This window comes from Phalacrocorax aristotelis, chromosome 1 (assembly GCF_949628215.1).
Source record: "Phalacrocorax aristotelis chromosome 1, bGulAri2.1, whole genome shotgun sequence".
NCBI classification, from domain to species: Eukaryota; Metazoa; Chordata; class Aves; order Suliformes; family Phalacrocoracidae; genus Phalacrocorax; species Phalacrocorax aristotelis.
In genome coordinates this window covers 168529678-168544911 of record NC_134276.1, presented here as the reverse complement: position 1 = coordinate 168544911, position 15234 = coordinate 168529678, and the positions used below count along the sequence as shown (strand labels likewise).

General features: G+C 41.8%; 1 protein-coding gene across 1 annotated transcript in view; it reads left to right on the top strand.

Annotated features, from left to right (window-relative positions):
- CRADD (CARD and death domain containing adaptor protein) overlaps window positions 1-14375 on the top strand; it is an 83364-nt gene extending 68989 nt beyond the window's left edge. The window contains exon 3 of the mRNA XM_075080644.1: window positions 13856-14375. Coding sequence (XP_074936745.1) covers window positions 13856-14151 — 296 coding nt within the window. The 3' untranslated portion in view covers window positions 14152-14375. The remainder of the gene's footprint in view (window positions 1-13855) is intronic.
- The last annotated feature ends 859 nt before the right edge of the window (window positions 14376-15234 follow it).

Sequence of the window (15234 nt, the reverse complement as noted above, 5' to 3'; positions counted from 1 at the left end):
GTCTAACTAAGTATATTGGATTGAGACATAGAGAGCTGCAGACTTGCGTAAAACTCAAGGAGTTCTCACCATCTCTTTCTACTAGAGTTTTGTCTTCTCCTAGACTTTCTTGGTCTAATATGTGTATTCATACAGTAATTATATTTTTCTCAGGGTCAGAGACCAATGAGCACCAGAGCTGTGCTGCAGATTGCTTCAGCTGCTTCCCGCTGTCCCTGCATGTAGCTCTGATCTTATTTGATAGATACTCTCAAGCTGTGTTTCTTAATGAAACTGTCTTTAAAATAGCAATCTGTGGGTTTACGGAGCTACAAATTTTTTGCAGTTGTGTATCTAAGACAATTTTATGTTTTTTGAAATTACTCCATTAAGCTTATGTTCAGCTGTTCCAAACATACTTCTGTTCCCTGTAAAAGGTGTGCTCCTGCAGTGCTCCCAGACACAGGCGTCCTTGGTTGGCTGAGATTCTTTACTTGCATGTGGAAATAATTGCATGACACAAAGAACAGTATTAAAAATTGCTTCTGCTTTCCTTGCTTGGTTTACAGAAGGGGTCTGTTGAGTCTCTTTGTGGAATGCTTTGGACCTGGGTTGTTTAAAAAGGACCAGTGGCTTCTTGTGGTGATCCAGGGATTCTTGTCCCGAGTCTCACAATCCACTTGCACAGGACTTCCTGAAAACATTGAGGGTCTTCACAGTTTTCAGCTGGACAGTCCCCATTCACTCCGTAATTTTGGAAGTGAGAACCTTCATAAATCTCTAGATTCCAAGATGTCTTGAGCAAGGACTTTTCATGGGGTGCCTAAAGTTCTCCAGTGACTCAGATACAATATCAATATCAGTAAGTAATGTCTGGTAAATAATGTGTCTTGACAAGCCTGAATCATAGCAGTACCTTCATGCTCCTGTCAACCTCTTTCAAGTAGACAAAGGATCTCATTTTCAGTCTAAAAAATTGAATAAAGATATTTAAATAGTTCAGTCTTGTGGCTTTAGGACGCATCTCTTAGTCTGTATAACAGACTGAGAAAGTTGGAATCTCCCAAAATGAGGGAAAACCAAAGCACTGCAGCCAAATTTTCATCTGTCTTCTGCACTTGAACTTGTAAACTTGCACATGAACCCTCTGTGCCTGTCATTAGCATATTTACACACACTAAAGTGCAAGTGGAAGGTCAGGTTAGGTAGCTGGGCACTGTTTGTGTGGTTTGTACACAGCAAAGTTGGGTTTGCATACGCTGATGTGGTATGGTGTATTTCCGCAAGTGGAAATTTGAGGCCACTTTTGCTGAATGTGTTAACCTCGCATCGCCAGATCATTTGGCTCTTCTCTGAGTAGCGCACACAAAATTAGGTAATGCACGCTGAATGCGAAGCTCAAAATATTTAACCCTGGCTAATGCCGAAATCAATTGCAAGGTGCATTGCAGGGCGTGTTTGATTTCTTTAATATAAAGGCAGCCAACACCTAGCAGTTACATCTGAAGAAGGAAGGAAGAGAAAGAAGTTGATGTTTACAGTTCTGGCAATAAAATTCTCAGCATTATAAAAAAAACCACGTGATCTCTTTGTTTATGAGTTTGTAGAACTAGAAAGATATTTGCTTAAAAAAACATTCTCTTTTAAGATTGCTTTTCCATTGTTACCTCTAGGAGGTAGCTGTGATGTCAGGAACAGTTGTTGAGGAAATAACAGCCCTTTTCTCTTGTTCATATCAGGATTTCAGATTTGGCTCCCCCAGGGACACAAGCATCGTTTGTACTTCTGCATCTCTGGGACGGAACAGATTTGTCTAGTTTTCTGTTTTGCCTTTTGGTTTTGTTTCAATCTTAGGTTAGGCATAGCTGTGTAAAAATCCCAAACCAAGTAAAACAAATCTTTTATGGTCTGTCTGATCTTCCAGCCTTTTCATTTCTGATGTTAAAACCTTTTTATTTCTGATTCGCTATGTAGAAAAGCCAAAATGACTGAAATTTCAATTCTGGATCAAAATCTGGCAGCTAGTAGACTACAAAACTGTGAGGGAAAACATTGTTCTGTATGCACGAGACACGAAAATTAATTGAGAAAGCAAAAGATTTTTTCAAATGTTTAGGTTTTGCATATGAATTGTCCCACTAATACTGGCATAAATCTTCTACAAATACTGCAAGTAATATGAATGCTTGCTAACAGCTTGTTTGATTTCGAACTTCCTTCAGTTGATTTGGCAAAATACTATTCCTGAGTGAGTAAGAGAGTAATTGGGTCCGCAGCCTTCAAGTACGTGGTTGCAGCTGTGAGTCACCTCATTACTTTCAGTGCTGTCTTGGGATCTCTGATGACTGCAGCTGGTCAGCGTGCCGTGTCACCCGATACAAGCCGTGTCACGGGGCAGCCACGAGCCACGCCGGTGAGCACATCGCGCGGGATGTTAGGTCAGCGCTGACTCAGAGGGGAACGGAGAACTCATCAAACCCGTGGTAGTGTAAAGTGCTCTGTGAATTGGGACCTCTGTTTATGAAATGCCTTCACACACACTCCCATTTTCATCCTTTTTCTCACAGGGTGGTGTGACAGGTCCCTAGCCTGAGTTTGTGGAAATGAAATCAAAAAAGGGATGAATTTGACTGGCAAATGTCTATGACTTTCCTCTTTTTTTATTAAGAATTTGAAAATGTTTATGTATTATACACACACACACAAAATATAATCTCACATTTGCTTTACAGATAATTAAAAGTCCTGTCACTGTGACCTTCTAAAGTTACTGCTCTATCAGTCAGCTAAAGTTGCTTTTGGACAGTACCGATCTGTCAAACCAGCCATGAGATTCCAAACCGGTTTCTTTCAGATCTTCAAGTGACTTGGCACTTGAGAGGGCCGGGTGCAATGCTAAGCCTCCCACTAGTCTGGAAATGCAGAGAAACAGATGATGCCACCTGAAGCTCTCCTTCCTGACACCTATGGAAAGCTCTGCCTTCTCACTCAGGCTGTTGAGTCGCCTTCTTGGCAAGCCAGGCGTAGCAACCGGCTGTAGCTGAGCAGTGTATTTTAGTACCAGTACCTGTTTTTTCCTGTTGATTTTGAAATGTCAAAAAGTCTACTAAAGTTCATAAGCCTTTAAGGCACTAACACAAACAACAAAGGAAAAAAGAAAGGAAGAGGGGTCCAGGTCCGTGTTGCTTATGGCATTTTGTGAAGTCTTTTTCACCTGCACAAAATGTCTGTAGAGACACTAACCAGCTGCATTTTGTTTACTTGTTTTGCATGGGTGTAAATGATTAAATAAAATGCCAAGCGGTGAAGGATTCAGCATAATGATTGTACTGTTTTAGCTTGCTCTGCATGGCTTGTTCTATTAATATATGTTTGTGGTCAGGAAGGAACGCAGTCTCACTTCGCTAAAATCTGAAACTCGGTAAAGCATAATATGTGCAGTATTAATTTTGGTTTGACACCTGCCAGGCAAAGATCCTCACCAGCCAAAGGCATTCTTCTCAACCAAGCTCCATCTGTTGCACAGATCTTCGGTTCTGATATTTCTAACTACTCGAGCCAAAGCAAAAAGAAGAGCCAACTTGAAGAAAAAAAATCTCTAGGAGGAATGAACAGTTTTATCAAGACTAAATATAATGCCTTGTTGTCATACTTGGTTTAAATCCTGTAAGGGAAACATGTATGATTAGTTGTGTTATATAAAAAAAACAGTCCTCCATACTGGCAGTATGATTTTTGTTGTTGCGTGAAAGGAACATCGATAGCTAAAGTCCAAGCACATGATTTTATTGTTAAAATGCTGCAGCCTTTAGAAAGATTTCTTGGTAGGAAAGTTGCTAGTAAAAAATTTACTCACTTATTGTACTCGGCAGATAAAAAGTCCAAGGAGTCTGCCATGATTCTTGCACGCAAAGGAGCAGCAGGATTAACACTTGCCTCAGCTCTTTGAAAGACAGCTCAAGCTATTTGAAATAAGCTTTCAAGTAGCATCTGTTGAAAGAAGTTAACTTCCAACCCGCTGACAAATGTTGCATTATAAGTTTGTCACCTAGCTGACAAACTAATCATTAACTGCTGCAGTTGTCTTTGTTTTGCACTTAGAGTGGGTGAATTACTCTGTCAGAGCTGCCCTGCCCACCCAGGTAAACATTCGCCTCCTATGAAACCATGAGAAGTGTACTGTAAATATGAATGTGCTTTATGATCGTCATGACTTCGTACAACCATCCGCTGATTGTTAATTATTATTTGCGATAGCATGGAGAAGAAACTTGACTGAGGGAAATGATGGCTCTGTGTGCTTCAGACCAATAATTAATGGTTGAAAGTGCTGTGAGTATTGTCAAACTCTGTTGAATTCACTAAGAACTGCAGAACATTCAAACGTATATAGGAATTCACTGGCATACTTCAGAATTTTATTTTTTCAGCATTATTTCCTGAGTTGACTCCTGATGTGACTGCCAGCATATAAACTAGAGACTCTTGTCTCTGCTCTGTCAGGCTATCAGGTAGCTTTGTGGTACCTAACAACTAGTTGCACACAGCTTCCAAAAAATGCTCATACATCTTCTTTCCATATAACTTTTCAAGTCATGTTTGTTCATTTGGAAGAAAATCTTTGGCCAGGGTCTGAATGCTTGGTATCTGTATTTAAGCAGTTCTTCCAAATAATTCCTGAAAGCTCAGGTGTTCCTCAGAACCTCCCAGCCGAGTAGATATTTCTTTTTTCCTTAGTGTACTGCTGCATGCTTTGATTTATATCAAAGGCATCACTGCAAGGATGCCATCATTAGCTGTGGCTTCAGTGCTGATGCATACAGCTTATTTACGAATAACAATATAGAAATTCATAGGAAATATGAGGCAAGTTTTACTTCCACTTCAGTGTCTACAGCAGCATCAAATGCTGCTAAAAAAGACAAAAAAAACCTACACCAAAAACCACAGAATAATTAAGTCCAATCCTGTCTGCAATGCTTAGGTAATCCTGCTTGAAAAGAGAGCAAATATATGTTGTGTTTGTGTTTTCTTTGCATAGGTATTCTTTTCCTTGCATGCATCTGTAGTTGCCACTTTATTTATGAAATTAATTATTTGTTTTCATGGTATGCAAGAGCAGAGAAATACTAGGTCAGGATATAATTCATTTTTTGCATGGGAAACAGTAACATCCACACTGTTAACGGCTGAAACTTCCTCCTTGCTCTTTCCTGTAAAAAGCAAGTGAACAAGTGAAAACCCAATTTCTTTCAACTCTTTAAACCCAGGGATTGCTCCCTATGGCTTGAAAAGGGTGAAAACTTAAGACAGCATAAATTTATTTAGGTACTTCTCTGTCAATCTCTTTAACATGGATTAATACTGAAGGCCATCAGTATAGCAGAGGTCTGTGGAGGTACAAAACGTGTAAGACATTAAAAAAAAAGTTCAGGAAAACTGTGTAGCTACTGGAACTGAACAGTGGGGAAACAACTGAAAACTTTTGTCATGAAATCTGAATGTTTATGTTTCAGGTTTTAGCAGTCTGCTGCTGCATCCTCAGCTACTAGGCAGTCATTAGCAAGTGATAAAGAATATACGAATTAGCTGCTGGTATTGAGCCAAAATACAAACATCTGCGTTCTTGAACTGCCTATAGATTTACACAATTTTATGCTGTCTTTTTTCCTACCCTAATACTCAAAATGTATTTAATGTCACAAAGCATGATGCTTTAGAGCTTACACAGGAGAAGAGATTGCCGATGAATGAAGATATATGTTCATTTTAATTACACCAGTAATGCTAAGTCCCAGCAAGCTTTTGGCGGGAAGGAGCTGAATTTGGTACCATGGGTGGATTCTGCTTCACTTGAGCGACACCATTTAAAGTTCCTGTAGATTTGATTATCTCGGGATCATGGCCACAATTTATTCTGCAAGTTGGCTGTCATAGTATTAGATTCCAATTCATTTAAAATAAGACAGAGAACTTCCTGACTTTTAATACAAGTCTTAAAAAAACAACATGATGTAGAAGAGTGCAGCCAGTCTTAAAGATTTATTTCATATTTACTTTCATTTTTATTAGTGCCTTTCATAATTTAATTACAAGACATGGAAATGTAAGTTATCATGATAGAAGTACACTTACAAGTAAGTGGTTTATGATCACTAATTGACAGAGGTTGGCTTTATTCATACACATTCTGTATATTAATGACTGTTTGCATTCATCAGATCAGAAATTATCAGGATACAGAAACTTTACAGTCCTGCATTTATGAAGCATAACTGTAGCATATACTCAGATGAACATAAAATTTCCTGTCAAATTTGTTCTACTGTAACGTAGTCAGTTGAAAAAAAAGTGTCATTTCCTAAACCCTTGTTGTAGGTGTTTTTCTTTTAATGTGCTTGTGGTACAGATTTCATTCTGTAGTTTAGTCTGAGTATTTAACTGACCAAGATTTGATTTTGATTGCATTAGAGAAGATAGTATTTATTCTGGATTTATACAGGCATTCTTGGGAAAGTAACTGGGCCTGTTGTTCCTACAGAGGTGCAGGTTTTCCATCACTGGGATTTCGCTGTGCTAAGTCAGCTCTGTGGGAGGAAGAAGAGGGAGTTCCCAAGCAGAGATCAGAGATCAGCACGTGCTTGGCAGTCATCGTTAAATGGTGTCCTGTGATAGCCTTGAATGGGATGAAGGAGGTGTGCGTCTCTTTGGTAGTGAGCAGAAGCCTACAGAGGAGGCAACCAGCACAGATAAGTGGAACAGCTACCACAGTCGTCCACCTTGCAGCTACCCATGTAACTCACCACTTGCATTCGGCAGGAGAGACAGAGAAACAGCTGCGTGTGTCCTAAGAGCAGGAAAAGGCTATACATCTTTTCCAAGTTATTTTAATCTTCTCCTGTATGTTATTTGAATCTGAGTGTACTAACTTTATATATGGAAAAAATATCTAGAATGGGGTCAGACATTTTGCTTTAAATAGTACAGGATTTGGTTCAATTTTTTCTTGCTCTTTGGTCAAACACTTTTTGAAACCCACTGACACCAGGAGGCAAACCATAGTGGTTTGAATAGACTTCGGATGGACTGCCTGATCCGTGCTGTTTGCAGATGGATAGAAAAGATACGTATATGGTGATATATAGAAGAGAAATATTTTTCCATGTTCCCTGGAGCATGATTATTTGGAGCTGTTGCAAAACACTGGTGTTCCCTTCCCAGCCTTTGAATCAGTCTGGTGTTTAATTAGCAGCAATGACAACAAGAGAAAGAACAACGCCCAAATTATACAGTAGGGGTTGCTTTTTGGATAGTCTGTTCTACTTTTTTCACTGATCAGTGATTTGAGCTTGTTTCTTGTATTTAAACAGGTCCTGAATCAGACCCTTCTAAAGTTCACAGCTACAAAATAACCTTATAATGCTTCATGATCATTGTTAACTTCAACAGGAGGGAGTAAGCCTGCCATGTGTTGTATATCTAGTGTGATACTTTCCCGTCTGGCACTCCAGCCATTCATTGCCACAGGTTGGCTTAGAGCTCATGAATTTGGATGTGCTGTAGGAAGAGGGCAGGCATTTGCCTGCAGTTCCGCCTATTAGGACAGCGTTGGGAGAGAACAGCTGAACAAGAAAGCAGAAGAGCAGCTGTACAAATGGAGGCTCACTGTCACCTCCCATTCCCTTTTCTAACAAATTGAGCCAAGCCATCCCCTGCAGTTATCCAGCACCTTCTGTTTACTCCACTTTTCTCACAAGGACCACCACCATCATCTGCCCTTTGACTTCAGTGGTCTACCGCACCCACTGGGATCCCTCAAAACACTTACTCTTTGCTTTCTGTTTCTTCCAGCATCTCCGGCAGCTCAAGGGGGGCTGCAGCTCTCAGAAGTCTCCCACCCCTCCATTAGTGGGAGTGTTACACACTTGTCTTCCAATTCAGGTTCTGCAACCCCACCTCACTGCTCTTGAAAGCCTGTCCCAACCTGATCCACCAAGTGTTGTTCTGCTTCATGACCCACTTCTACCATTGTGCTCAGGCCAAGGGGATTTAGCTTTAAAGCAAATATACCTGGTTATGTACAAGTTGTTTGCTATTGTGACATTCAGTCATTAAATAATTTCTGGAACATAACACAGTTGCCAAAACACACAGGACACAGTGGCAACCATTGACCATGACCATGCCCATCCAGTACCCACTGCTGGGTCTGTGGCTCAGGCTAGTTGAACAAGTGCACTGCACTTCGAGGGGGCTGGAGGGAAGCAGAGCCTGGCACTAGAGTTTTTATTATATATGTTTCCCTTTAGCCAAAGTGCCCCAGATGTCACTGGCAGCTGGCATGTTAGACATGGTGTCTCTGTGGAGCTTCAAAGTCTCTTTTAGCGTAATTTCATATAGTAACCAAGGCTGTATGCTTCTCTGCTGAGGGCTGTTGCATGTATGCATGTACCCATAGTAGCTTCTGAACCTGTTGGCCAACTTCAAGAAGCCTGTCTAGTTGCTGTTGTGGAGAGGAGCAATGTCATGAGTGTCTTGAGAATCGGTAAGCAGCTGGAGGAGAGAAGTCCTGAAGCATGAGTCAGCTGTAGGACTTGTACCTGGGGGAAACAAGGCTTCTTTGGTTTGCTGCTTGTGGAACTGCTTGATCTAACTTTAGCACTTCTCAGGGAAGAACTGCACTCCAGATGCCATGAAAGATGATTAAAGAGGACCCTGAAATGCTTGCTTTGAACTTTTCAGAAGTTACGAGCAGGATCTGGTAAGAGGGTCAAGTGAACAATGGTTAGTGACGTGAGTCCGGATCACTAAAGGACTTTACACCTATCAGCAGGAGATGCTGAGGCCAGATGCATGCCTAAGCGATTACTCCTTTTTACAGTCCCACTTAATGCAGGATCTGAAGCCCAGAATCACCTACCTGTTTCTGATGTGATTATATAAAAATCAGAGCATGTGCCTACCATTGTTTCTGCCAAGGGCTCTTGTGTGCAATTTTGCTCTGTTTCAGCATACCCCTTGGTTCCCAGGAGAGTTCTCTCTCCACCAGGCTCCATTCTAGAGGCTGGGAAGCACTCTTGACCCTTCCCAGGGAAATCTTTATTTATTTTATTTTCTGGAATGATTTATCAGGAGAAAGGGAATGAAGAAGAGCATGACTGTGCACCTCAGCATTAGGATGTGCAGCTCAGAGAGACCTGGATTCCCCGCTCCTCTTCCAGGGCTGCTTCTCTCTTCTTATCCGATGAGTAGGAACATCGACATTTAAATGGGTAAAATAGAGAGGGAGCTCTAGAAGCAGAGACCAGTCCCCAGAACATCCTTTCCCAAGGGACAGATCTGTTAGATAGTTATTAAACAAGGGGTGGGCCATTGTATCCCTGGCTCCCCAACTGTCTCCTGAACTGCCTGAGGAGTTGTCCTTGCAGGATTAGGCAGCAGCTGATTGAGGCTTTTTCAGCACTTTGGATTCAGGCACATCATTTCTATCAAATTCCCTTTTACACAGCAAATAGCAAAAGCCAGAAAGTTGGTTTTGTGTTGCATCATGTAAAAATGTATTGACTGCGTAAGGGGGAAGGCTCCCTGAAACTCCACCAGATGCTTTTGGTAGTGCACAGAGAAGTCATACTTAGATGGAGAAGGGTCCTTTAGACAAAACCGTAAGGCACTTTGGGCTGCCGGCAGTTCTGAGGAATCAGCTGGGTACTTTGCAGATCACCCAAAAATGCCTCAGCACATTTCACTGCCGTGTCCTGCATTGGAGCCAAGCTTGCTTGGTTCCCACTGTGTTCCAGCAGCATGGAGAGAGGGAGGTCAGTTCCTCAATGCTGATAAAGATTTTCCGATGGCACAAGACAGGCTAAGAGATGGTCTTAGATGGTGATGAGAAAGCAAAAGCAAGAGAGTTTTTCAGTGATTCAAAGCCCATTTCCACTGGACTTTATCTTGCATCCTCCCACTTGTGCCAAGCGGAACAGAGCTGGGGTGAGTTTATTTTCCATCCCCCTGATTGTTGCAACATCTTCTTGGAGTCTCCTACTTAAAGCTGGAGAGGTTCTGAAGAAAAAGAAATGCAAAAGTGGTGACTGGCTGCCTTTGCCCCATATATAGCTTTGGTTTCTGGGTTACTCTGTTTTGTCTGGTACGTATCTGTGATACTGTCTATTTATATCCAGTTCTGTTTCCTGTCCACACTCACCAGCACCATTGTATCTCCCAGTCTGTGCAGTGGTCTGGAAGCACACACGTACACACGGGCCAGAAGTTGTCAACATCGCCTATTTTTTTAACTGGGACAACTAGGATAAAGGCTTAGGGTAGATGAGCTTCCTTGACCAGTGAGAGCTGGAGACAGGGAGAAGTGTGTTTTCTCGTGCTGCAACTTGAATAGAAGGAGCTGCGGGTCTTTCTCTGGGTTGGTTTCAGCTCCAAAACCAGGGTGGAGAGCGATCTCCCCACCTCCAGCCCAGAGAAAGGGGATTTTCATGGTCCCAAGCGCTGTGGCAGCAAGCTGGCCAGCAGTTCCAGGAGAGCAGCTCTGCACCAGCACAAATCCATCAGCTCTCCATTCCTCAGGGACTTAGTGGCTTCAGCATGAGCAGCAAGACTTCAGCCTCTAAACCTCCGCAGCGCGTGGCCCTGGCGCTTTGCGGTGTAGACCGTGCCCACAGCTGGGCACAGTGTTTCACTCAGTGTGCTCGCTGGAGGAGACAGCACCGCAAGTCGCCTTCTCCGGGGAAGCCCTCAACACCCTCCGGTGATGCCCCAAGCTCTGCTTCTTCCCATTTCTAACAGTGCAGTCCTCATTATGCTAAGCTGAAGCATGTATCTAACATAAGCATGTACACCTCCACAGTGGATCCACCTGAATCAAGAAAAGCATCGCATTTTTTGCAAAATTGAGGTCTCAGTATCTTAAATGTACCTTTCAAATGCAACTGCAGGATCTGCATAATTGAAACTTTGGCTCTGATCTTGTTACCTCCTTCAGGAAATTCCTGAGAAATGGAGATTATAAATGAGGATCTGTAGCAAACACAACCGAAAACAGGCATCTCTAATGTTTTTGCAATGTGTTCAAAGCAGCTTGGGTGCTGAGCACAGAAAACTCATTTCCATTTTACCTGAAATGCCATTACGTTTATTAAGTTGAGTGGCATTAATCCTAGAACATACACAAATCTTTTTTGATTTTGCATTTGTCATAACTAAAAGATCTCACTAAATGTTTCTCTATTCCTCTAAATAATATTGCCCATCATGTAATACTTGTCTCAGATTTTCCTCAGTGACTTTGTATCAGAGCTGAAAAAGAGCTATCACAGAAAATAAAGTGGGACTAAAATAACGGTCCTTTGTATTAAATTTAACATTTGGCTTCTGTCCCAGAGTTCTCCACATCCACATTAGAATCAGATGGTAGAGTAAGATGAAAAGATTTCCTGGATGGATTTTATTCTTATTCTTATTGAAGGGCTGATAACATGCTGAAGGCAAGATACTTGTTGTAGTAAAAAAAACCTGCCTAATATCAAAGACTGGATGGACAAGCTGACGTGTATTATTGTTAGGCCTCCCTGCTTGATCACATTTCAGTATCATAAAATCATTCTGCTAGTGAACATGAAGTATAAAAATTCCAGCGTGAGAGCAAAAAGCCCAGGCTGGCAGGTAGCGCTCCTTTGGGCACACTGCTTTATGCTTAGTAGCTGACCATAAGCCAGCGCAAGGGTTTAATATCAAGAAGTAGCATTGGCAACAGCACAGTGTAGCTATGTTTATTTTAAATTTTAGTTATTCTCAAATATTTGCATTTATGAAAGGCACTCCCTCGTCCTGACTTACCTGTGGAGCTGGTTTCACGTGTGACGTGACAGTGTAGGGCAGCCACGCCGGTATTGCTCAGCCTTCTTCAGGAGTCATGCATCCTCTGCTCTGTCCCCGAACCAGCCACTTGCCCTGGGTTCCTCTGGCAATCTGGAGACAGAAAGATCAAAGGGATTTAAATACTCTTCAGAAAGCAATTTTCCCTTTACTCAAAGCAGCTTTGTATAGTACTTATGTATGACTGGGCTTAAATTGTACAAACGTTTGCAGGCTCTGGGTATTCTATGCAAAAACAATTACTTTTGATAAAATGAAGGAGTGGTGCTTATAGTGTAGCTGTTCTGCTGTAGTGGAGACTGCGAGCATGATATTGGAGCTATAAATTAGATTTTGCAAAGCAGCTCTTCTGTAGGGAGTCTGCTGCTTCAGACTGACAGGCTATAATTAGCATTTTCTTGGGGATATTTTTGCTCTGTTTTGACGCAGTATCTTCAGCAGCAAAAGTAGAGCAGCAATTGCAGGCTGCATTGACCCTTCATTTCAGCTCGTGATCGAAAAGGGTATCGAAGTGCAAATATGCTTTATAGATATCTTATGCTGCTTTTTAAAAGGCACCTTTTTAAAGCAACCTGAATTTGGTTTGAATTTACAGGCAGAGAATCGTTTCACCAGCACTGGTGTTTACAGCATCGACGTCAACCTCTGAGCTTATTATACCCAGCGCTCCCTTTACAGTCAGTGGAGAGAAATGTGCACGTTTAGAGGAGTAATTCATCTGATCTATTTTAGACATCTTTCCAGTGAGATGGATTGTATTCTAGAAGAGCCTAATCCTAGTATAATTAGTTCAGGAGGGGCTATCTGTAGTTAGGTGGGATGGATCCTATACAGCAAGTTTCTGAATAGCACTGTATTCTCACTCCGCTATTAACACTGTTTGTATTAATGCTTTTTTTTTTTTTTTTTAAAATGATCAGATTACCATAGGGAATAGACAAAGAGGTCACTTGTGTTTGTTAGAAATACTGAGTCCCTAAGAAATTTTTACTGCTGATAATTACAGCTACCTTAATGCTTCCTGCGAAAGCTGTTTTGGTAGTTGTATTAATCCTGCCCTCTGTGACTCAGGTACCAGTTCAATGCTAAACATCTTCTCAGGTGCAGGGTGTGTTCTGGGGCATGTTGGCTACTTGAGCAATACTGAGGGACATAGGGCAGAAATCTGTGAGAGAACATGGGACTTCCTTGCACTCTTCTGAAAACAGCTTCACGGAGGCCAGATGAATGGGGCTGTAGCATGTACATGCCTGTTTTCAGGAGTGTTACTAAAACTGGGATGAGAGATAAGGAAGCATAATTTGTACTGGGGAGCGGTGTTGATGCCCTGATCATTTGGGTTCACCTGAACCATGCTTATGGGTTCATTCAAATAGAAGAAAAGCCCTCAGAGCTGGTCTCCTCAAGAAAAGTTTGCCATATATGGCAGAGCATAAAGGGTAAGCAGCATCTCAGGAGACAGAAGAATTTCCTATGAACAGCCCTCAGCTAAAAAATAGAGTAATACCTAGTAGCTAAGGAATCAAAGTCGCTTCTGAAGTGTATGAAAAGTCATAGAATAGGAGTAATGAATTATTATTGGTCCCATATTTGTTATTTGTCACTATATCGTACTGGTGCAAGCAGATTGATTTTCAAAGGGTGATGGCTGCTGGAAACATGTTCCTTGAAAACCTTTCTTGTTCACTACCCCAAAATCTACAATTACTTTTGGAAGTCTTGGCTTTGGAGTAGAATTCTGACATCCTGATTATAGACACCCAAAGCCTCAAGGCTCCCTTGTATGGTCCACTGAGCATTAGTTTTCTTCTAACTGATCTTCTGGTTGATTATGTAATTAATTTTTCTAGGTAAGTATGTATTCTGTTTCTTTAATTAATTCATTCTTCCACCTCAGCTTTGCTTATTCCCACCTTTGTCAAGGTCTTACATTAATATTTGCAGTATCACCTAGTGTAAGCATTTTCTGTTTCTTTTTCTTTTTTTACAGAGGTAACTGAAATTGCACCATGTATTTTGAAGACTTCACCAACAGATCAGCAGCTGAACAAGCTTGCGAGGAGACTGGGACCTGAATGGGAGCATATAGTTCTGTGCTTGGGTTTGTCCCATACTGACATCTATCGATGTAAAGTCAATCACCCTCACAACCTGCAGTCACAGATTGTAGCTGCGTTTGTCCTGTGGAGACAGCGTTGGGGGAAAAAAGCAACAATCCAAAGTCTGCAAGCCAGTCTGATGGCTGAAGAAGCGGATCCTTCTGTGATACAGTACATGCTTGAGTGAAGCCTTGCTATTGATGGCGAGCTTTCAAGTACTTTGTTAAATTAAATAATAAGGATTCACTGAAATGTATTTTGAAGACCTGACACCTCAAACTGGAAAAAAATAGGGTTGGGAACTGTGGTTTTATTAAGCTTAAATATTCCAATTTTCTGTGGCATCTTGTGACTTATAATTCTTTTCATGCCAGATTAATTTTTAGCAGGCATTAAAAATGGATCACTCTTTCCTGTTCGCTTTTGTACTATTCCAGTGGGGATATAGGGTGACACTTAAAGTCCTTGCAAGCAGGAGGCCCTGCAGCGAGTTCAGCAAGGTTTCTGGTTTCATTGCAGGAGCAACGCTTGGTTTAACCTGTTTTCTGGACTATGCAGGAGCCTTTTTTACTGCTGTCCAGTGCTACTTCCCTGATATCCCAGCAAGAAATGAGAATAATCACTGTTGCTAATTTAACAATTTTACGACAGGTATTGCAGGTGGCTTATTTCACATTTGTAAAAGTTTTAGCACATACAGTTTCTGGCTAGGATAGATGGCTGCCACCTTGGTCTACCCTTGAAACTGGCCCTAAGTGGAAGTAAGAGGAATCTAGTGTGCCTGTGAGGATTTCTCCCATTATTATTTAATGGGTGTAGATTTCTGCAAGGAGACAAGCACTGTGTGCATATGCCATCGCTTGGCATAGCACTGGTGGGGAGTTCTCAAGTAAGACACGCGGTAGAAAAGTGACCAGGAGAGAGGCAGGAACAGACAAACAGGGCAAGAAGGGGCTTAAAAAAATGAGACAGCTTCTAATCTGCCCGTGTTTGTCTCTGCTAATAAACTGGAAGACAACCTGGTGCCTGCTGAGTCTTTGTACTGTCCTCTGGACCCAGGCAGTCTTGTTTCACAGAGGTTTTACTCTTGTGTTTGGAGTCCATAGGCACCTTGCTTTGACCACCATATGCCCAAGAGGGTGCTGAAGCTTGCAGATCCTTTCTGGTCAAGATGAACTCCCCACTGCTCTCCTTCCAGCTTGTGCCGTCCACCAGGCTCGTTTGCTTTCTACCAGCTTTTCTGCACCTAATGGGGGCAGCTTTGACACTC